The 23,267-nt window shown below is 49.7% G+C and overlaps 1 protein-coding gene across 1 annotated transcript in view; it reads left to right on the plus strand.

Annotated features, from left to right (window-relative positions):
• Window positions 1-18,912, plus strand: part of LOC139230294 (vesicular glutamate transporter 1-like) — a 98,520-nt gene extending 79,608 nt beyond the window's left edge. Inside the window, exons 10-13 of the mRNA XM_070862122.1 lie at window positions 2,496-2,628; window positions 8,028-8,138; window positions 9,195-9,322; window positions 18,562-18,912. Of these exons, the coding sequence (XP_070718223.1) occupies window positions 2,496-2,628; window positions 8,028-8,138; window positions 9,195-9,322; window positions 18,562-18,912 (723 nt within the window). The remainder of the gene's footprint in view (window positions 1-2,495; window positions 2,629-8,027; window positions 8,139-9,194; window positions 9,323-18,561) is intronic.
• The last annotated feature ends 4,355 nt before the right edge of the window (window positions 18,913-23,267 follow it).

Below are 23,267 nucleotides of genomic sequence, written 5' to 3' on the forward strand. Positions count from 1 at the left end.
GAAACATATAAAATAATGAGGGGGCTCAACAAGATGGATTCAGAGAGGGTATTTTCACGCATAGGGGAAACTAAAACTAGGGGGCATAGTCTCAGAATAAGGGGCCACCCATTTAAAACTGAGATGAGGAGGAATTTCTTCTCTCAGAGGGTTGTGAATCTTTGGAATTCTCTGCCCCAGAGAGCTGTGGAGGCTGGGTCATTGAATATATTTAAGGTGGAGATACACAGATTTTTGAAAGATAGCGGATGAAGGGTTATGGGGAGCGGGCAGGGAAGTGGAGTTCAGGCCAAGATCAGATCAGCCATGATCTTATTGAATGGCGGAGCAGGCTCGAGGAGCCAAATGGCTGACTCCTGCTCCTATTTCTTACGTTCATAAAAAGAATATAGAAGAGGTGCCAAAAAAAAGGCTTACTAGGATGATACCAGAACTGAGAGGTTATAACTATCAGGAATATAATAAAAGCTAGTCTGAGTAATGGTGACCATGAAACTACCGATTGTCGTAAAAACTCATCTGGTTCACTGATGTCCCTTTAGGGAAGGAAATGGCCGATATGAGACTCCAGACCCACAGCGATGTGGTTGACTCTTAACTGCCCTCTGAAATGGCCCAGCGAGACACTCAGTTGTACCAAACCGCTGCGACAAAGTCAACGCTGTGGGAGCACCTTCACCACACGGACTGCAGCGGTAAACGTGGCTCACCACCACCCTCTCGATGGCAATAAATGCCGGCCTTGCCTGCAACACCCACATCCCGTGAATGAATAAAAAAATAAGGAAGGACTGATCAGGCTGGGGCTCTGTGCTCTAGTAAAGAGAAGACTGAAGGGTGACCTGATAGAGGTCTTTAAGATGATGAAAGGGTTTGATAGGTTGGACGTAGAGAAGATGTTACCACTTGCGGACGAGACCAGAACTACAGACCATGAATTAACAAATTCAATAAGCAATTCAGGTGAAACCTCTTTACCCAGAGAGTGGTGAGAATGTGGAACTCGCTGCCACAGGGAGTGGTTGAGGTGAATAGTATTTAGGGGGAGGCTAGTGAGAAAGGAATAGAGGGATATGCTGATGGGGTGAGATGAAGTAAGGTGGGAGGAGGCTCGTGTGGAGCATAAACACCGGCACGGACCATAATAAAAACAGCAAATGCTGGAAATCTCAGCGGGTCAGGCAGCATCTGTGGAGAGAGAAACAGAGTTAACGTTTCGGGTCGATGACCCTTCGTCAGAACTGGAAATGTTCGAGATGTAACAGGTTTGTAACCAGATGTAGAGGCAGGGAAAGAGGGGAGGGGAGGAAAGAACAAAAGGGAAGGTCTGTGATTGGGTGGGAGGCAGGAGAGATTAAATGCTGCAAATGGGGATAGCCAAATCATCAATAGCTGCCATCTGGAAAATATATGGGCAGGGGTTATGGTCTGAAATTGTTGGACTCGATGTTGAGTGCCGAAGGCTGTAAAGTGCCTTAACGAAAGATGAGGTGGTGTTCCTCGAGCTTGCGTTGGAGGAAGAGGCCGAGGAGGGAGAGGTCAGAGTGTGAGTGGAGCAGGGAATTAAAGTGACAGGCGACCAGCAGCTTGAGGTCACGAACTGAACGGAGGTGTTCCGCAAAGCGGTCACCCAATCTGTGTTTGGTCTCCCCTGATGAGGACCAGCATATACCAGTTGGGCCGAGCGGCCTGTATCTCCGTTGTACATTCTGTGTGATTCTATGTGATGAAAGCTCGCTGGGCCTCCGAGTCGGCACCTCTGGGTAGAAATTTGTCCCAGTTGGTCGGACTGAATACCGGGAAGCTTCTCTGCATCACTGCCTTGAACCCCAACAGGACTGTGACCAAGGGGCAGAAATTCAGCCATGCTTCATTTGGGGCGGTACCCCAGGCCGAGCGCTAATTTTAGCTATGAGGAAAGATTGGATAGGCTGGGTCTGTTTTCTTTGGAACAGAGGAGGCTGAGGGGAGACCTGACTGAGGTGTATAAAATTATGAGGGGCCTGGATAGAGTGGATAGGAAGGACCTATTTCCCTTAGCAGAGGGGCCAACAACCAGGGGGATAGATTTAAAGTAATTGGGGGGAAATTTCTTCACCCAGAGGGTGATGGGGGTCTGGAACTCACTGCCTGAAAGGGTGGTAGAGGCAGAAACCCTCACCACATTGGATGTGCACTTGAAGTGCCGTAACCTACAGGGCTACGGGCCAAGTGAGATGAGACTGGGTAGCTCTTTGTCGGCCGGCACGGGCACGATGGGCCGAAATGGCCTCCGTCCATGCTGTAAATTTCTATGATTCTGTGAGTCTGTGATCAGGGAGGAGATTCTACCCCGGCGTGTTTGCCAAGCCGATTCGAGAGCTGCTGGTACCCAGCTGGGGCGGTGGGTGGGGGGGGGGGGCGGCGGGGGGGGGGGGCCGTGAAAGAGTTGATTAAACGTGGGCCCAGTTGCATTGCCGATTGTTAATTCCATGTTCGCCTTCCTCTCAACACAGGTGGGCCTGTTGTCTGCTCTCCCCCATCTCGTGATGACCATCATCGTGCCCATTGGTGGGCAGATGGCGGACCACCTCAGAGCCAAGAACCTCATGTCCACCACCAACGTCAGGAAGATGATGAACTGCGGAGGTGTGTTTCTGCGGGGCAGCATTTCTGCGTTACTGCCCTGAACCCCGAAGAGCAAGGGGGGGGAGGGGGGAGAAATTCGGCCGGGCCTCTGTTGCGGCGGTAACCCCGGGTGGAGCGGTAATTTTAACGCCTGGAAAAAGTTTTGCGCCTCCCGCCCAGAAATTGGATCAGAATCGGGCGAGGAGCTGACAGGGGCGATAAATCAGCCGTTGCACACCAGAGCTCGGTGGGGGGGGGAGGAGGGGAGATGAAAGTTTGGTCGGTACACTTTGCGGGGCCCATTGCACATGCACGGAACTCCGAGTCAGACCCCGGGAAAAGCCGGGTCTTAAAGGTGCACCGTAGTAATGCACCCATTAAATGTTTCAAAATCACTTGTTTCCAACCTACGCTGTTAATGTCTGTCTGCCGCTGCAGACTGGGAGACTCACGCACTGTGCTGTGTGTAAACGTTGCACTGACTGTGACCTCGGGGGCTCACGCACCGTGCTGTGTGTAAACGTTGCACTGACTGTGACCTCGGGAGACTCACGCACCGTGCTGTGTGTAAACATTGCACTGACTGTGACCTCGGGGGCTCACGCACCGTGCTGTGTGTAAACGTTGCACTGACTGTGACCTCGGGGGCTCACGCACCGTGCTGTGTGTAAACGTTGCACTGACTGTGACCTCGGGGGCTCACGCACCGTGCTGTGTGTAAACGTTGCACTGACTGTGACCTCGGGGGCTCACGCACCGTGCTGTGTGTAAACGTTGCACTGACTGTGACCTCGGGGGCTCACACACCGTGCTGTGTGTAAACGTTGCACTGACTGTGACCTCGGGAGACTCACGCACCGTGCTGTGTGTAAACGTTGCACTGACTGTGACCTCGGGGGCTCACGCACTGTGCTGTGTGTAAACGTTGCACTGACTGTGACCTCGGGGGCTCACACACCGTGCTGTGTGTAAACGTTGCACTGACTGTGACCTCGGGAGACTCACGCACCGTGCTGTGTGTAAACCTTGCACTGACTGTGACCTCGGGGGCTCACACACCGTGCTGTGTGTAAACGTTGCACTGACTGTGACCTCGGGAGACTCACGCACTGTGCTGTGTGTAAACGTTGCACTGACTGTGACCTCGGGGGCTCACACACCGTGCTGTGTGTAAACGTTGCACTGACTGTGACCTCGGGAGACTCACGCACCGTGCTGTGTGTAAACCTTGCACTGACTGTGACCTCGGGAGACTCACGCACCGTGCTGTGTGTAAACCTTGCACTGACTGTGACCTCCCAGGGAAGCACTTCCTCCTCCCTTTAAGCAGCCGCCAGTCTCTCGAGCCAACACCAGCTGTTTCTCCAGACGTTGGCCTTGGCGGGCGCGCAATGCGGCGCACGCACCAAATTTACCGACCGGGGCGCAAGCGTGGGCGTTGCATCAGGATCGGAGCGACCATCAGCAGCCGGGCGCTAGCAGTTAGCGCTCCCCGGTGAGCCGCTAATGAATTTTCCGTTGGGGCGCTAAACACCGTGCGCCTGGTCGCTAAGCTCCAACGCTCCCATTAACGCCCCCTCTGGCCGCCAACTGAGGCGATAGACAACCGAGAATCCAAACCCAACTCTTAGTCACGCACGATGCCCATTTACGTGCCAAGGTTCTATGTCCTCATCCATGCCTTTGTTACCTCCAGACTCGACTATTCCAAAGCCGTTCCCACCTCGCACCCTCCGTACACCTGAGCTCATCCAAAACACTGCAGCCCATGTCCTAAGTTGCATCAGTGTCCTATGAGGAGAGATTGAGTAAACTAGGCCTATATTCTCTAGAGTTTAGAAGAATGAGAGGTGATCTCATTGAAACATACACAATTCTTACAGGGCTTAACAGGGTAGATGCTGTTTCCCCCGGGCTGGGGAGTCTAGAACCAGGGGTCACAGTCTCAGAATAAGGGGTCGGCCATTTAGGCTCGAGGGGCCGAATGGCCGACTCCTGCTTCTATTTCTTATGTTCCTTTCAGGTGCCGTTCACCCATCACCCCCTGTGCTCACTGACCTATATTTTACACCTCGAGTCTCGTCGCCGAGAGCATGCAGAAAACAAGCACAGACAGCGGAAGGAGCGTGCAGCAAACCAGACTCCCCACCCACCCTTTTCCCTCAACCACTGTCTGTCCCACCTGTGACAGAGACTGTAATTCCCGTATTGGACACCTGAGAACTCATTTTTAGAGTGGAAGCAAGTCTTCCTCGATTCCGAGGGACTGCCTATGATGATCATGATCATGTGAAATGCCTTGCGACGTTTAACTCCATTAAAGGCGCTATTTAAATGCAGGTTGTTGATAAATTGATTTCCTGAATTTGCCTGAACATCGCAACTAAATTTCTGGATCAGCTTACACCATGGCCACCAATTTGTGTAGAGTTGCCCCTTTCCCTCATTCATCAATTTAACCTCGGGTCTGAACAAACAGAGAGATTCCTGTCCCTTAGCAGCCTGACTTCAGTGTCAGCTGTGGCTCAGTGGGCAGCACTCTCACCTTTGTGTCAGAAGGTTGTGGGTTCGAGTCCCACTCCAGGAGACTTGAGCACAAAAATCTAGACCGACGCTCCCAGTGCAGTGCTGAGGGAGTGCTGCAGTGTCGGAGGTGCCATCTTTCGGATGGGACGTTAAACCGAGGCCCCGTCTGTTCTCTCAGGTGGACGGACTTAAAAGACCCCATGGCCACGATTTCAAAGAAGAGCAGGGGAGTTCTTCCTGATGTCCTGGGGCCAATATTTATCCCTCAACAAAAAAAACACTTTATCTGGTCATTATCTCATTTCTGTTTGTGGGAGCTTGCTGTGCGCAAATTGGCTGCTGCATTTCCCACATTACAACAGTGACTACACTCCAAAAGTACTTAATTGGCTGTAAAGCGCTTAGAGATGTCTGGTGGATGTGAAAGGTGCTATAGAAATGCAGCAGTGCTGAGGGAGCACCGCACTGTCGGAGGTGCAGTCTTTCGGAAGAGACGCTAAACCGAGGCCCCGTCTGCTCTCTCAGGTGGATGTAATAAATCCCGGGGCACTATTTCGAACAAGAGCAGGGGAGTTATCCACGGTGTACCTGGGGCCAATATTTATCCCTCAATCAACATAACAAAAACAGATTATCTGGTCATTTATCTCATTGCTGTTTCTGGGAACTTGCTGTGCGCAAATTGGCTGCTGCGTTTGCCACATTACAACACTTCAAACGTACTTAATTGGCTGAATAGCACTTTGGAATGTCCGGAGGTCATTAAAGGTGCTATTTAAATGCAAGTCTTGCTTTTTTCTTAAGAAATTGACCAGGTTATGACTCAAATCCAATAAGCTGTCCAAATCAATAGATTAAGAGATATACTTCAAAATCTATTGCTGCTAATGGGGGAGCGGGGGAGGTGGCTCTGAATTCTATCGGTAAGTTCAGTTCCTGATGAGCACAGCGAATTCCTTGTAACCGCAGTACTCTAGACGTGGTACAGTTTTTGTCTCCTTATTTAACGAGGGATATACTTGCATTGGAGGCAGTTCAGAGAAGGTTCACGAGGTTGATTCCTGAGATGAAGGGGTTGTCATATGAAGAAAGGTTGAGCAGGTTGGGCCTACACTCATTGGAGTTTAGAAGAATGAGAGGTGATCTCATTGAAACATATAAGAATCTAAGGGGGCTGGACAGGGTAGATGCAGAGAGGATGTTTTCCCTCGTGGGGGAATCTAGAACTAGGGGGCATAGTTTCAGAATAAGGGGTCGCCCATTTAAAACGGAGATGAGGAGGAATTTCTTCTCTCAGAGGGTCGTGAATCTTTGGAATTCTCTGCCCCAGAGAGCTGTGGAGGCTGGGTCATTGAATATATTCAAGGCGGAGATAGATTGATTTTTGAACTGTAGGGGTGTCAAGGGTCATGGGGAGCGGGCAGGGAAGTGGAGTTGAGGCCAAGATCAGATCAGCCATGATCTTATTGAATGGCGGAGCAGGCTCGAGGGGCCGAATGGCCGACTCCTGCTCCTATTTCTTGTGTTCTTATGTAACAGTAACTGCGTGAATGGATCGTTAGGGCCCGAAACTCCAGAATTCACTCCCTAAACCTCTTCGCCTTTCTCTCCTCCATTAAGGCGCTCCTTAAAATCTAAAACTTCTTCAAACCCTTTGACCAAGGTCACGGGTCCCCTGTCCTAATATCTCCTTTTGTGGCTTTGCGTCAAATTTTTGGATTGATGATCGCTCCTGCACAGCGCCTTGGGACGTCTTACCGTGTTGCAAGCGCTATCTAAACGCAAGTTGCTGTTGTATAACAGCAGGACTGACATATGAGGAGAGACTGGATCGCCTGGGTCTGTATTCACTGGAGTTTAGAAGGATGAGAGGGGATCTCATAGAAACGTATAAAATTCTGACGGAACTGGACAGTTTAGATGCAGGAAGAATGTTCCCGATGTTGGGGAAGTCCAGAGCCAGGGGTCACAGTCTAAGGATAAGGGGTAAGCCATTTAGGACCGAGATGAGGAGAAACTTCTTCACTCAGAGAGTGGTTAACCTGTGGAATTCTCTACCACAGAGAGTTGTTGAGGCCAGTTCTTTCGATATTTTCAAGAGGAGTTAGATATGACCCTGACGGCTAAAGGGATCAAGGGGTATGGAGAGAAAGCAGGAAAGGGGTACTGAGGTGAATGATCAGCCATGATTGGTGAGGCCGCACCTGGAGTACTGCGTGCAGTTTTGGTCACCTTACTTAAGGAAGGATATACTAGCTTTGGAGGGGGTACAGAGACGATTCACTAGGCTGATTCCGGAGATGAGGGGGTTACCTTATGATGATAGATTGAGTAGACTGGGTCTTTACTCGTTGGAGTTCAGAAGGATGAGGGGTGATTTTATAAAAACATTTAAAATAATGAAAGGGATAGACAAGATAGAGGCAGAGATGTTGTTTCCACTGGTCGGGGAGACTAGAACTAGGGGGCACAGCCTCAAAATACGGGGGAGCCAATTTAAAACCGAGTTGAGAAGGAATTTCTTCTCCCAGAGGGTTGTGAATCTGTGGAATTCTCTGCCCAGGGAAGCAGTTGAGGCTAGCTCATTGAAAGTATTCAAATCACAGATTGATAGATTTTTAACCAATAAGGGAATTAAGGGTTACGGGGAGCGGGCGGGTAAGTGGAGCTGAGTCCATGGCCAGATCAGCCATGATCTTGTTGAGTGGTGGAGCAGGCTCGAGGGGCTAGATGGCCAACTCCTGTTCCTAATTCTTATGTTCTTATGATCATATTGAATGGTGGTGCAGGCTCAAAGGGCCGAATGGCCTATCCTGCACCTATTTTCTATGTTTCACTATTTGATGCAATACCCTCATTCTGCTCTGCTGCCCTTCCCTCCCTCTTGTCTAAAGGTTTCGGGATGGAAGCAACGTTTCTGCTGGTGGTAGGATTCTCGCACACTCGAGGCGTGGCGATCTCATTCCTCGTTCTGGCTGTCGGCTTCAGTGGGTTTGCAATCTCAGGTGATTACTGTTTTCCGTCGCTGCGCGCTGTAATTTCATCTTGTAGTGTTAGGAAACCAATTTGCCAGAATCAGGTTGTTAGCATAACTGCGATGGCAGATGAAGTATAATGTGGATAAATGTGAGGTTATCCACTTTCGTGGTAAAAACAGACTATTATCTGAATGGTGACAGATTAGGAAAAGGGGAGATGCAACGAGACCTGGTTGTCATGGTACATCAGTCATTGAAGGTTGGCATGCAGGTACAGCAGGCGGTTAAGAAAGCAAATAGCATGTTGGTCTTCATAGCGAGGGGATTTGAGTGCAGGGGCAGGGAGGTGTTGCTACAGTTGTACAGGACCTTGGTGAGGCCACACCTGGAGTATTGTGTACAGTTTTGGTCTCCTAACTTGAGGAAAGACATTCTTGCTATTGAGGGAGTGCAGCGAAGGTTCACCAGACTGATTCCCGGGATGGCGGGACTGACATATCAAGAAAGACTGGATCAACTGGGCTTGTATTCACTGGAATTCAGAAGAATGAGAGGGGATCTCATAGAAACATTTAAAATTCTGACGGGTTTAGACAGGTTGGATGCAGGAAGAATGTTCCCAATGTTGGGGAAGTCCAGAACCAGGGGTCACAGTTTAAGGATAAGGGGTAAGCCACTTAGGACCGAGATGAGGAGAAACTTCTTCACCCAGAGAGTGGTGAACCTGTGGAATTCTCTACCACAGAAAGTTGTTGAAGCCAATTCACTAAATATATTCAAAAAGGAGTTCGATGTAGTCCTTACTACTCGGGGGATCAAGGGGTATGGCGACAAAGCAGGAATGGGGTACTGAAGTTGCATGTTCAGCCATGAACTCATTGAATGGCGGTGCAGGCTCGAAGGGCCGAATGGCCTACTCTTGCACCTATTTTCTATGTTTCTATGTTTCTATTATCATATATTATCATATGTTAGCATGTGTTATTTGCTCAGCAGCTTAGCACTGCACAGATGAGGATTCGTGACTCGATTTAATCCGTCCCCACCCATCTCTTGTATCTGTTTGTATTTCTTCCACTAAAGGCTTCAACGTCAACCATCTGGACATCGCCCCGCGCTATGCCAGTATCCTGATGGGCCTCTCCAATGGGGTCGGGACTTTATCCGGGATGGTGTGCCCTATAATTGTGGGAGCCATGACCAAGCACAAGGTGAGGTATCATGAACAGAATGCCCATAGTTTAGAGAAAGAAAGTGCTTTGAGACGTCCGGTGGTCGTGAAAGGCGCTATATAAATGCAAGCCTTTCTTTTTATTTTAAACCTTTACCACTGTTCGTGATAGAAAGACTTGCATTTATATATAGCCTTGTCACATCCCTTAACTGTTCCCATTAATTACTTTAAAAGTAGAGCCATAAAGTCCTGCACCTATTTTCTATGTTTCTATGTTTCTATTATCATATATTATTATACGATAATAGAAACATCAACAGAATGCCCACAGTTTAGAGCCAATAAAGTACTTTTTGGAGTGTGGTCACTGTTGCAATGTGGGAAAACGCGGCAGCCCATTTGCCCCTGAGCGTTGAGGAACTCAACTTTCCCTCCGAACTCCATGCACATCCAGCATGGAAAATTGGAATTTGCAACAACAAATTGCCTTTGGAGATCCCTGAAATTCCTAGAAGATCATGGACAAGGGGACACAATCTTAAAATTAGAGCCCGGCCGTTCGAGGGTGAAGTCAGGAAGCACTTCTTCACACAAAGGGCGGTGGGAATCTGGAACTCTCTCCCCTAAAGGGCTGTGGATGTCGGGAGTCAGTTGGAACTTTCAAGACTGAATTCTTTGTTGGGTGAGGGTATCAAGGGATATGGTGCTAAGGCGGGCAAATGGAGTTGAGGTACAGATCAGACATGCTCCAACTGAATGGCGGGGGCAGGCTTGGAAAACATAGAAACATAGAAACATAGAAAATAGGTGCAGGAGCAGGCCATTCAGCCCTTCTAGCCTGCACCGCCATTCAATGAGTTCATGGCTGAACATGAAACTTCAGTACCCACTTCCTGCTTTCACGCCATACCCCTTGATCCCCCGAGTAGTAAGGACTTCATCTAACTCCCTTTTGAATATATTTAGTGAATTGGCCTCAACTACTTCCTGTGGTAGAGAATTCCACAGGTTCACCACTCTCTGGGTGAAGAAGTTTCTCCTTATCTCAGTCCTAAATGGCTTACCCCTTATCCTTAGACTGTGACCCCTGGTTCTGGACTTCCCCAACATTGGGAACATTCTTCCTGCATCCAACCTGTCCAAACCCGTCAGAATTTAAAACGTTTCTATGAGGTCCCCTCTCACTCTTCTGAACTCCAGTGAATACAAGCCCAGTTGATCCAGTCTTTCTTGATAGGTCAGTCCCACCATCCCGGGAATCAGTCTGGTGAATCTTCGCTGCACTCCCTCAATAGCAAGAATGTCCTTCCTCAAGTTAGGAGACCAAAACTGTACACAATACTCCAGGTGTGGCCTCACCAAGGCCCTGTACAACTGTAGCAACACCTCCCTGTCCCTGTACTCAAATCCCCTCGCTATGAAGGCCAACATGCCATTTGCTTTCTTAACCGCCTGCTGTACCTGCATGCCAACCTTCAATGACTGATGTACCATGACACCCAGGTCTCGTTGCACCTTCCCTTTTCCTAATCTGTCACCATTCAGATAATAGTCTGTCTCTCTGTTTTTACCACCAAAGTGGATAACCTCACATTTATCCACATTATACTTCATCTGCCACGCATTTGCCCACTCACCTAACCTATCCAAGTCACTCTGTAACCTCGTAGCATCCTCCTCGCAGCTCACACTGCCACCCAACTTAGTGTCATCCGCAAATTTGGAGATACTACATTTAATCCCCTCGTCTAAATCATTAATGTACAATGTAAACAGCTGGGGCCCCAGCACAGAACCCTGCGGTACCCCACTAGTCACTGCCTGCCATTCCGAAAAGTACCCATTTACTCCTACTCTTTGTTTCCTGTCTGACAACCAGTTCTCAATCCACGTCAGCACACTACCCCCAATCCCATGTGCTTTAACTTTGCACATTAATCTCCTGTGTCGGACCTTGTCGAAAGCCTTCTGAAAGTCCAAATATACCACATCAACTGGTACTCCTTTGTCCACTTTATTGGAAACATCCTCAAAAAATTCCAGAAGATTTGTCAAGCATGATCTCCCTTTCACAAATCCATGCTGAGTTGGACCTATCATGTCACCATTTTCCAAATGCGCTGTTATGACATCCTTAATAATTGATTCCATCATTTTACCCACTACTGAGGTCAGGCTGACCGGTCTATAATTCCCTGCTTTCTCTCTCCCTCCTTTTTTAAAAAGTGGGGTTACATTGGCTCCCCTCCACTCGATAGGAACTGATCCAGAGTCAATAGAATGTTGGAAAATGACTGTCAATGCATCCGCTATTTCCAAGGCCACCTCCTTAAGTACTCTGGGATGCAGTCCATCAGGCCCTGGGGATTTATCGGCCTTCAATCCCATCAATTTCCCCAACACAATTTCCCGACTAATAAAGATTTCCCTCAGTTCCTCCTCCTTAATAGACCCTCTGACCACTTTTATATCCGGAAGGTTGTTTGTGTCCTCCTTAGTGAATACTGAACCAAAGTACTTGTTCAATTGGTCTGCCATTTCTTTGTTCCCCGTTATGACTTCCCCTGATTCTGACTGCAGGGGACCTACGTTTGTCTTTACTAACCTTTTTCTCTTTACATACCTATAGAAACTTTTGCAATCCGCCTTAATGTTCCCTGCAAGCTTCTTCTCGTACTCCATTTTCCCTGCCCTAATCAAACCCTTTGTCCTCCTCTGCTGAGTTCTAAATTTCTCCCAGTCCCCAGGTTCGCTGCTATTTCTGGCCAATTTGTATGCCATTTCCTTGGCTTTAATACTATCCCTGATTTCCCTAGATAGCCACGGTTGAGCCACCTTCCCTTTTTTATTTTTACGCCAGACAGGAATGTACAATTGTTGTAATTCATCCATGCGGTCTCTAAATGTCTGCCATTGCCCATCCACAGTCAACCCCTTAAGTATCATTAGCCAATCTATCTTAGCCAATTCATGCCTCATACCTTCAAAGTTACCCTTCTTTAAGTTCTGGACCATGGTCTCTGAATTAACTGTTTCATTCTCCATCCTAATGCAGAATTCCACCATATTATGGTCACTCTTCCCCAAGGGGCCTCGCACAATGAGATTGCTAATTAATCCTCTCTCATTACACAACACCCAGTCTAAGATGGCCTCCCCCCTAGTTGGTTCCTCGACATATTGGTCTAGAAAACCATCCCTTATGCATTCCAGGAAATCCTCCTCCACCGTATTGCTTCCAGTTTGGCTAGCCCAATCTATGTGCATATTAAAGTCACCCATTATAACTGCTGCACCTTTATTGCATGCACTCCTAATTTCCTGTTTGATGCCCTCCCCAACATCACTACTACTGTTTGGAGGTCTGTACACAACTCCCACTAACGATTTTTGCCCTTTAGTGTTCTGCAGCTCTACCCATATAGATTCCACATCATCCAAGCTAATGTCTTTCCTAACTATTGCATTAATCTCCTCTTTAACCAGCAATGCTACCCCACCTCCTTTTCCTTTTATTCTATCCTTCCTGAATGTTGAATACCCCTGAATGTTGAGTTCCCAGCCCTGATCATCCTGGAGCCACGTCTCCGTAATCCCAATCACATCATATTTGTTAACATCTATTTGCACAGTTAATTCATCCACCTTATTGCGGATACTCCTTGCATTAAGACACAAAGCCTTCAGGCTTGCTTTTTTAACACCCTTTGTCCTTCTAGAATTTTGCTGTACAGTGGCCCTTTTTGTTCTTTGCCTTGGGTTTCTCTGCCCTCCACTTTTCCTCATCTCCTTTCTGTCTTTTGCTTTTGCCTCATTTTTGTCTCTCTCTGTCTCCCTGCATAGGTTCCCATCCCCCTGCAATATTAGTTTAACTCCTCCCCAACAGCACTAGCAAACACTCCCCCTAGGACATTGGTTCCGGATCTGCCCAGGTGCAGACCGTCCGGTTTGTACTGGTCCCACCTCCCCCAGAACCGGTTCCAATGCCCCAAGAATTTGAATCCCTCCCTGCTGCACCACTGCTCAAGCCATGTATTCATCTGCGCTATCCTGCGATTCCTACTCTGACTAGCACATGGCACTGGTAGCAATCCCGAGATTACTACTTTTGAGGTCCTACTTTTTAATTTAGCTCCTAGCTCCTTAAATTCTTTTCGTAGGACCTCATCCCTTTTTTTACCTATGTCGTTGGTACCAATGTGCACCACGACAACTGGCTGTTCTCCCTCCCATTTCAGAATGTCCTGCACCCGCTCCGAGACATCCTTGACCCTTGCACCAGGGAGGCAACATACCATCCTGGAGTCTCGGTTGCGTCCGCAGAAACGCCTATCTATTCCCCTCACCATCGAATCCCCTATCACTATCGCGCTCCCACTCTTTTTCCTGCCCTCCTTTGCAGCAGAGCCACCTACGGTGCCATGAACTTGGCTGCTGCTGCCCTCCCCTGATGAGTCATCCTCCCCAACAGTACTCAAAGCAGTGTATCTGTTTTGCAGGGGGATGACCACAGGGGACCCCTGCACTATCTTTCTTGCACTGCTCTTCCTGCTGGTCTTCCATTCCCTATCTGGCTGTGGACCCTTTTCCTGCGGTAAGACCAACTCACTACACGTGATACTCACGTCATTCTCAGCATCGTGGATGCTCCAGAGTGAATCCACCCTCAGCTCCAATTCCGCAACGCGGACCGTCAAGAGCTCGAGGCGGATACACTTCCCACACATGTAGCGCCCAGGGACACCGGAAGTGTCCCCGAGTTCCCACATGGTACAGGAGGAGCATATCACATGGCCGAGCTCTCCTGCCATGTCTTAACCTTAGATACCCTTAAATTGGTAATAACAATGTTGCAGTTCACTTACTGATATAAAAAAGAAAAGAAAAGCTACTCACCAATCACCAGCCAATCACTTACCACATTGGCTGTGACGTCACTTTTTGATTACTTTCTACATCTATTTTGCTTTCTGGCTCTCGATCTCCCGCTGGGCTTTTGACAGGTCGCTCCCCTCTCACCAACTGAATGGCCTCCCCCTGATCCCTTCTTGAAGATTAAGTATTTGGTTCAGCAATGTATTTAGAGACCAGAGTCTCCTCCCTCCATTGTGGATCAATTTAGTTCATCCTGCATCTAATAATTAGAATCGTAGAAAGTTTACGGCACAGAAAGAGGCCATTTCAGCCCATCGTGTCTGTGCCGGCCGACAAAGAGCTATCCCGCCTACTCCCACTTTCCAGCTCTCGGTCCGTAGCCCTGTAGGTTACGGCACTTCAAGTGCACATCCAAGTACTTTTTAAATGTGGTGAGGGTTTCTGCCTCGACCACCCTTTCAGGCAGTGAGTTCCAGACCCCCACCACCCTCTGGGTGAAGGAATTTCCCCTCATATCCCCTCTAAACCTCCTCCCCAATTACTTTAAATCTATGCCCCCTCATTAGTGACCTCTCCAGTAAGGGAAACAGGTCCTTCCTATCCGCTCTATCTAGGCTCCACATAATTTTATACACCTCAATAAGGTCTCCCCTCAGCCTCTCCTGTTCCAAAGAAAACAGACCCAGCCTATCCAATCTTTCCTCACAGCTAAAATTCTCCAATCCAGGCAATATCCTCATAAATCTCCTCTGTACCCTCTCTGGTGCAATCACATCTTTCTTATCATGTGGTGACCAGAACTCTAGCAGTGGTATAACTAGTGTTTTATACATTGATGAGCCGCCTTCTTGAACCGCTGCAGTCCCGTGTGGTGAAGGTGCTCCCACAGTGCTGTTAGGGAGGGAGTTCCAGGATTTTGACCCAGCGACGATGAAGGAATTGCAGATATATTTCCGTCAGGTGTGATTTGGGGGGGGGGGGGGGGGCGGTGAAACGTGGACCCCTTGGGGAGCCCACACAGCGACAGTACATTTTAAATCGGGCTCCAAAATACACTGTGGGTGCACAATTTAAATATGTTAATTGAGCGCCCCACCCTTGAAGGGCAGGACACTCAGACCTCGCTATCCGCCATTCTAAATAGGGCGCCGGGCGCCATGTTGGGGTCACATTCCCCGTATTTATCTATTTCCACCTCCGTAACATCGCCCATCACTACTCCTTACCTCAGCTCATCTGCTGCTGAAGCCCTCATCCGTGCCTTTGTTACCTCTAGACTTGACTATTCCAATGCACTCCTGGCCGGCCTCCATCATCCTACCCGACATAAACTAGAGGTGATCCAAAACTCGGCTACTCCGTGTCCTAACTCGCACCAAGTCCCGCTCACCCATCATCCCTGTGCTCGCTGCCCCGTGTCCTAACTCGCATCGAGTCCCGCTCACCCATCACCCCTGTGCTCACTGACCTACTTTGGCTCCCAGTTAAGCAATGCCTCGATTTCAAAATTCTCATTCTTATTTTCAAATCCCATGCCCCTCCCTATCTCTGTAATCTCCTCCAGCCCCACAACTCCCCGAGATGTCTGCCCTCCTCTAATCCTGCCCTGCTGAGCATCCCTGATTATAATCGCTCCACCATCGGTGGCTGTGTCTTCTGTTGCCTGGTCCCAAGCTCTGGAACTCCCTCCCTAAACCTCTCCGCCTCTCTTTCCTCCTTCAACATAGAAACATAGAAAATAGGTGCAGGAGTAGGTCATTCGGCCCTTCGAGCCTGCACCACCATTCAATAAGATCATGGCTGATCATTCATCTCAGTACCCCATTCCTGCTTTCTCTCCATACCCCTTGATCTCTTTAGCCGTAAGGGCCATATCTAACTCCCTCTTGAATATATCCAATGAACTGGCATCAACAACTCTCTGCGGTAGGGAATTCCACAGGTTAACAACTCTCTGAGTGAAGAAGTTTCTCCTCATCGCAGTCCTAAATGGCCTACCACTTATCCTAAGACTGTGTCCCCTGGTTCTGGACTTCCCCATCATCGGGAACATTCTTCCCGCATCTAACCTGTCCAGTCCCGTCAGAATCTTATAAGTTTCTATGAGATCCCCTCTCATCCTTCTAAACTCGAGTGTTTCAAGGCCCAGTTGATCCAGTCTCTCCTCATATGTCAGTCCCGCTATCCCGGGAATCAGTCTGGTGAACCTTCGCTGCACTCCCTCAATAGCAAGAACGTCCTTCCTCAGATTAGGAGACCAAAACGGAACACAATATTCCAGGTGAGGCCTCACCAAGGCCCTGTACAACTGCAGTAAGACCTCCCTGCTCCTATACTCAAATCCCCTAGCCATGAAGGCCAACATACCATTTGCGTTCTTCATCGCCTGCTGTATCTGCATGACCACTTTCAATGACTGATGTACCATGACACCCAGGTCTCGTTGCACCTCCCCTTTTCCTAATCTGCTGCCATTCAGATAATATTCTGCCTTCGTGTTTTTGCCCCCAAAGTGGATAACCTCACATTTATCCACATTATACTGCATCTGCCATGCATTTGCCCACTCACCTAACCTGTCCGAGTCACCCTGCAGCCTCTTAGCGTCCTCCTCACAGCTCACACTGCCACCCAGCTTAGTGTCCTCTGCAAACTTGGGGATATTACACTCAATTCCTTCATCCAAATCATTGATGTATATTGTAAAGAGCTGGGGTCCCAGCACTGAGCCCTGCGGCACTCCACTAGTCACTGCCTGCCATTCTGAAAAGGACCCGTTTATCCCGACTCTCTGCTTCCTGATGCTCCTTAAAAGCTAGCTCTTTTACCAAGCTTTTGGTCACCTGCGCTAATTTGTACTTAGGCGGCTCCGCGTCGAATATCGCATAATACTCCTGTGAAGCATCTTGGGATGTTTCGCTATTTTAAACAATGGGTATAGTCGCAGAGTGGTTACATCACTGGACTAGTAATTGAGAAGCCTGGACTAAGGATCGAATGCAAGTCCTTCCAAATTAACGGAAGATAAGCTCAAGTGAAGAAGTTAAGTGAAGGGTTTCACTCTGGGGTATGGTAGCATAGTGGTTATGTTACTGCGCTCATAATCCAGACGTGCTGGACTAATAATCTGGAGACTGTGAGTTCAAATCCCACCATGGCAACTGGCAGAATTTCAATTCAGTTAATTAAGTAAATCTAGGGAGAGGAAAAAGCTAGCGTCAGTAATGGTGACCATGAAACTACCGATTGTTGTACAAACCCATCTGGTTCACTGATGTCCCTTTAGGGAAGGAAATCTGTCACCCTTACCCGGTCTGGCCTCTATGTGACTCCAGACCCACAGCAATGCCCTTCACAAGAGCAATTAGGCATGGGTAAGAAATGCTGGCCTTGCTGGTAACACCCACATCCTGTGAACGAATACATTTTTAAAAAACTATTTTAAAGGCGCTATATAAGTACAAGTTGTTGTTGTTGTTTAACCTCCCCGTCACCTCCAGCGAGTGTCTCCCACCCAGCGTTTGAGGGGTTAATGTCTCGTTCTGTTTGCAGTCATCATCATAGGCAGTCCCTCGGAATCGAGGAAGACTTGCTTCCACTCTAAACATGAGTCCTTAGGTGGCTGAACAGTCCAATACGAGAGCCACAGTCCCTGTCACAGGTGGGACAGACAGTGGTTGAGGGAAAGGGAGGGTGGGACTGGTTTGCCGCACGCTCCTTCCGCTGCCTGCGCTTGATTTCTGCATGCCCTCGGCGACGAGACTCGAGGTGCTCAGCGCCCTCCCGGATGCACTTCCTCCACTTAGGGCAGACTGGTCTTTGGCCAGGGACTCCCAGGTGTCGGTGGGGGATGTTGCACTTTATCAGGGAGGCTTTGAGGGTGTCCTTGTAACGTTTCCTCTGCCCACCTGGGGCTCGTTTGCCGTGAAGCAGTTCCGAGTAGAGCGCTTGCTTTGGGAGTCTCGTGTCTGGCATGCGAACAATGTGGCCCTGCCCAGCGGAGCTGATCGAGTGTGGTCAGTGCTTCGATGCTGGGGATGTTGGCCTGGTCGAGGACACTAACGTTGGTGCGTCTCTCCTCCCAGGGGATTTGCAGGATCTTGCGGAGACATCGTTGGTGGTATTTCTCCAGCGACTTGAGGTGTCTGCTGTACATGGTCCATGTCTCTGAGCCAGACAGGAGGGCGGGTATTACTACAGCCCTGTAGACCATGAGCTTGGTGGCAGATTTGAAGGCGTGGTCTTCGAACACTCTTTGCCTCAGGCGGCCGAAGGCTGTGCTGGCGCACTGGAGGCGCTGTTGAATCTCGTCGTCAATGTCTGCATGTAGTCATATCACCTCTGACGCTTCTCTAACAGCCGTCGCACTTTGTGTTTTTGATTCCCTCCCCCGCCCAACAGACGCGAGAAGAATGGCAATACGTCTTCCTGATCGCCTCCCTGGTCCACTACGCCGGCGTCATATTCTACGGCATCTTCGCCTCGGGCGAGCAGCAGCCCTGGGCCGAGCCGGAGGAGTTGAGCGACGAGAAGTGTGGCTTCATCCACGAGGACGAGCTGGCCAACGAGACGGAGGAGACCGGGCCGGCCTACGGGGGCTACGGCGCCACCGACACCACCAACGTGGTCGCGGCGGCCGGCGTCACCAACGGCGGCTGGGCCAGCGAGTGGGACAAGAAGGAGGAGTTCATCCAGGAGCCGGGCACAGACCCGTATATGTACGGCACCGCACAAGACAGGGACTTGTCCTGAGCGTCGAGTCAGGGTGGGGGGGGGGGCGGTGTGTGTGGCAGGGGGGGGCGGGCAGCGGCGGGGGAGGGTGGGGGGGGAACGCGCAGCTGGCACAACGACACCCACACGATTAAAAAAAAAATCAAACGCCTCTCGTGGAGAAGGCGATGTAGAATTTTATGTATATAAGTAACCAGATGTTTAAAAAAAAAGGACAACTTAGCATTACATGCCGTTCAAAGCAAGGTGACAGACTGTCATTCTAGTGGCGTTTAGTGAGAAATTGTGCGTAGTGCGTGTTGGGACACTTTCCGGTGAAAGAGGAACGAGGGGTGATCTCATCAGAAACATACACAATTCTTACAGGGCTTGACAGGGTAGATGCAGGGAGGATGTTTCCCCCCCCCCCCCCGGGCTGGGGAGTCTAGAACCAGGGGTCACACAGTCTCAGGATAAGGGGTCGGCCATTTAGGACGGAGATGAGGAGAAACTTCTTCACTCAGAGGGTGGTGAATCTTTGGAATTCTCTGCCCCAGAGGGCTGTGGAGGCTCAGTCGTTGAGAACATTCAAGACAGAGATCGATAGATTTTTGGAGATTAAGGGAATCGAGGGACAGTGCAGGGAAGTGGAGTTGAGGTCGAAGATCAGCCATGATCTCATTGGATGGCGGAGCATGCTCGAGGGGCCGAATGGCCTACTCCCGCTCCTATTTCTTATGAAACCATTTCTTCATCGGAGCTGCAGCCAGGAAGTGATCTTGCAACCCTTCCTGTTGCAACCATTTCTTCCCCACACCTTTTATTTTTTTTCTCACTATTTTTTTTGTGAGGGTGAGAGGGTTGTCCTATGAGGAGAGATTGAGTAGAATGGGCCTGTACTCTCTGTAATTTTGAAGAAGGATAGCAGAATAACCCACCTCCTTCAAAATCACCAACATAAGAAATCGGAGCAGGAGTCGGCCATTCGGCCCCTCGAGCCCTGCTCCGCTATTCAATAAGATCATGGCTGATCTGAATTTGGCCTCAACTCCACTTCCCCGCCCGCTTCCCATAACCCTTGACTCTCTTATCGTTCAAAAATCTATCTCCACCTTAAATATATTCAATGACCCAGCCTCCACAGCTCTCTGGGGCAGAGAATTACAAAGATTCACAACCCTCTGAGAGAAGAAATTCCTCCTCATCTCCGTTTTAAATGGACGACCTCTTATTCTGAAACTATGCCCCCCAATTCTAGATTTCCCCGCACGAGGGGAAACATCCTGTCTAGCCCCTTCAAAATCTTATAGGTTTCAATGAGATCGCCGTTCATTCTTCTAAACTCCAATGGGTACAGGCCCAACCTGCTCAACCTTTCCTCATAAGACAACTGAGATCCTCTCGCCCTCGCCCAACAGACACAGCCTCGGCCTTCAATGACCGCAGCTTCGGTCCTTCGCTGTAAGGGAGGGACGGAGCCTGTAAAACAGGCAGCGTGGCCCCGAACATCGCTGGGCGCTCTGCCGCTAACGCCCCCCCTCACTCCCTTTCCCGTCCAATGGGAAGTGGCGGCGCTAGATTTAATGCTCCACTTCCCTCTTGGAGCGCGAAAGACGCAAGTTCCCGGCGGAATCAAATCTTTAGCGCCCGGCGATACTCCTGCAAAAAGCTATCGCCCCCCCCCCCCCCCCCCATCGGGGCGCTTCGCGATTTCTAGCCCATGTGCGTTTGAGTGCCTGTGTTTGTGTGCGTGTTTGTGTGTGCTTTTGTGACGTATGTTTGTGTATGTGCGCGTGCGTGTTTGCGTGTCCCTTTTCCAGTTACTTTTTCTTATTTCCCAATTGGATCCCCCCACCACCCTCGCCCCGGTTAGAAGGCCCGACGTCTCAAATCTTGCCATGAAATCAGTCGTGAGAATTGCTTTTGCCTCCCATATATTTTTCCAAACCCGAGGCATGCCTCCCGTGCAGCCCCTATAGTGCACCGTGTGAAGGCAGGATGGGGGGGAGGGGGTGGTCACTGACAGTTCTGCTTATGGTTCCCTTTCCCGTGGGATCGGGCCCAGGACCAGCGTTTCCCACCCACCACCCCCCCCCCCCCCCCCCCCCCCCCAGGTACCATAACTCGAGGCCAACCGCCGTGCGTTACTCCAGGGTGCCACTGGACCGTACTGTGCTACAGGATCCAGGATCAACCAATCAGGTGCAGCAAATCACCACCCACTAGATCCAGCAGATCACCCAACCGCCACTTCCAGTTGATCAGCAGCCACTAGATCCAGCAGATCACCAACCTCTAGATCCAGTAGGTCACCAACATCTAGATCCAGTAGGTCGCCAACATCTAGATCCAATAGGACACCGACCTCTAGATCCAGTAGGTCACCAAACACTCAACTCGGCAGATCGCCAACCATTAGATCCAGTGGGTCACCAGCCATTAGATCCCACGGGTCACCAACCACTGGATCCAGCAGCTCATCAACCTCTAGATCCAGCAGATCGACAACCTCTAGATCCAGTAGGTCACCAACTTCTAGATCCAGTATGTCATCATCCACTAGATCCAATGAGTCACCAACCTCTAGATCCAGTATGTCATCACCCACTAGATCCAGTGGGTCACCAACCTCTAGATCCAGCAGGTCACTGACCTCTAGATCCAGTAGGTCACCAACTTCTAGATCCAGTAGGTCATCACCCACTGGACACTAGATCCAGCAGATTATCAACCATCAGGTCCAGCAGGTCACCACGGAAACCAGCAGGGCACCAACTAGTGAGCCCCATCAATTTACCACTAAACCCAACCATTCTCCCATTGACCAGGCAAAGAGAGACGTGGCTGACATTTATTTGTCACTTTCCATAGTCTCAGCACATCCCCAGAGTCATTCCCAGCTCAGGAGGCAGTGTTGAGGTGAAGTCGCCGTTGTAACGCAGACATGGATCTGAACCCCACGACATTCTGTCTCGGAGGCAGGAGTGCTGACACTGGGCCAAAGCCGCGACAGGTAATATTGACCCACACATGCCGCCCCCCCCCCCAGTCACACGACCCAGAGGTGCCTGAGAAACCAAGGTGCTGGGGAGATTTCTCCGTCAGCGGCGTCTCAAGGTGCAAGACTGGGGAACTCTCTAGAGGTTGCTCTCGACTGAGCACGGTTCGTCGGACACTTTCCCAATGCCAAAAAAACAAAAGAATGGTGGCTTGAGCACTTAAGCCGAGGGAGTGAGTCCCAATAAGGAACAATGCGCACCTTGTGGTGGGGCAAAGAGTTAGCCAGTGAGGGAGAAGGGCAACAGGATACAAAGGGGCCGGTGTCGCCCGAGAACAAGAGAATGCAGTGTGAGGGATTGAGCGATAAACACAAAAAAAAAACCCCACTAAGATTACTCTTCAACAGACCAGCATAACCCACCTTCCTCCCCCCCCAAGCTCACTGACATCCTGTAGCCATATCAAAGCACACTGTAAATATTGTTGGGGTAAGGGTATTAAGGGATACGGAGCCAAGGTGGTTCGATGGAGTTAGGTTGCAGATCAGCCATGGTCTGGTGGAATGGCAGAACAGGCTCAAGGGGCTGAATAGCCTCCTCCTGTTTCTAACGGCCGCACAATCCCAGTTCCCCTCCTGCCCTCTGCCTCCCTGTATTTTGAATTGAGCTAAAGTTCTCGTTGTGCCGTGTACCATACATTGCATCTCACCAGTCTCCCCCCGCCTTCCTTCATCACTCCCTTGATCCCGAATGCAATACCGCCCTCATTATTCACCAATCTTGGAGAGAGAAAAAACTGAATAAAAATATCACACACGGAAACCTTTCGTTTATTGTGTTAGGCGGTATTGGCCATGTCAACACGTTGTTGTAAAAATAGAACAGGTCAATGGTATATTAAATGTTGGGATTGTGCACACGACAAAGTCACGTGCAGATAAAAAAACAATTATTTATTTCCACGTGTATTTTCACTCGTTCTTTTCTTCCTCTTTCCTGACATGGTTGAGGTGAGAGTTCCATCTGCCTCGTGCCTGGAAAGTCAGTGTTTCCCGGGGTCGGGGCAAGGGTTAAAGGGGCAGTGTCTCTGTGCTTGTTTAAAGGGGCAGTGTCACTGTGCCTGTTTAAAGGGGCAGTGTCACTGTGCCTGTTTAAAGAGGTAGTGTCTCTGTGCCTGTTTAAAGGGGCAGTGTCCCTGTGCCTGTTTAAAGGGGCAGTGTCTCTGAGCCTGTCTAAAGGGGCAGTGTCCCTGTGCCTGTTTAAAGGGGCAGTGCCTCCGTGCCTATTTAAAGGGGCAGTGTATCTGTGTCTGTTTAAAGGGGCAGTGTCTCTGTGCCTGTTTAAAGGACCATAACCTGGCTCTGTCAAGCCCGTGTGGTGGCTGATGTGCAACAGCCA

Source organism: Pristiophorus japonicus, chromosome 19 (genome assembly GCF_044704955.1).
Source record: "Pristiophorus japonicus isolate sPriJap1 chromosome 19, sPriJap1.hap1, whole genome shotgun sequence".
NCBI classification, from domain to species: Eukaryota; Metazoa; Chordata; class Chondrichthyes; family Pristiophoridae; genus Pristiophorus; species Pristiophorus japonicus.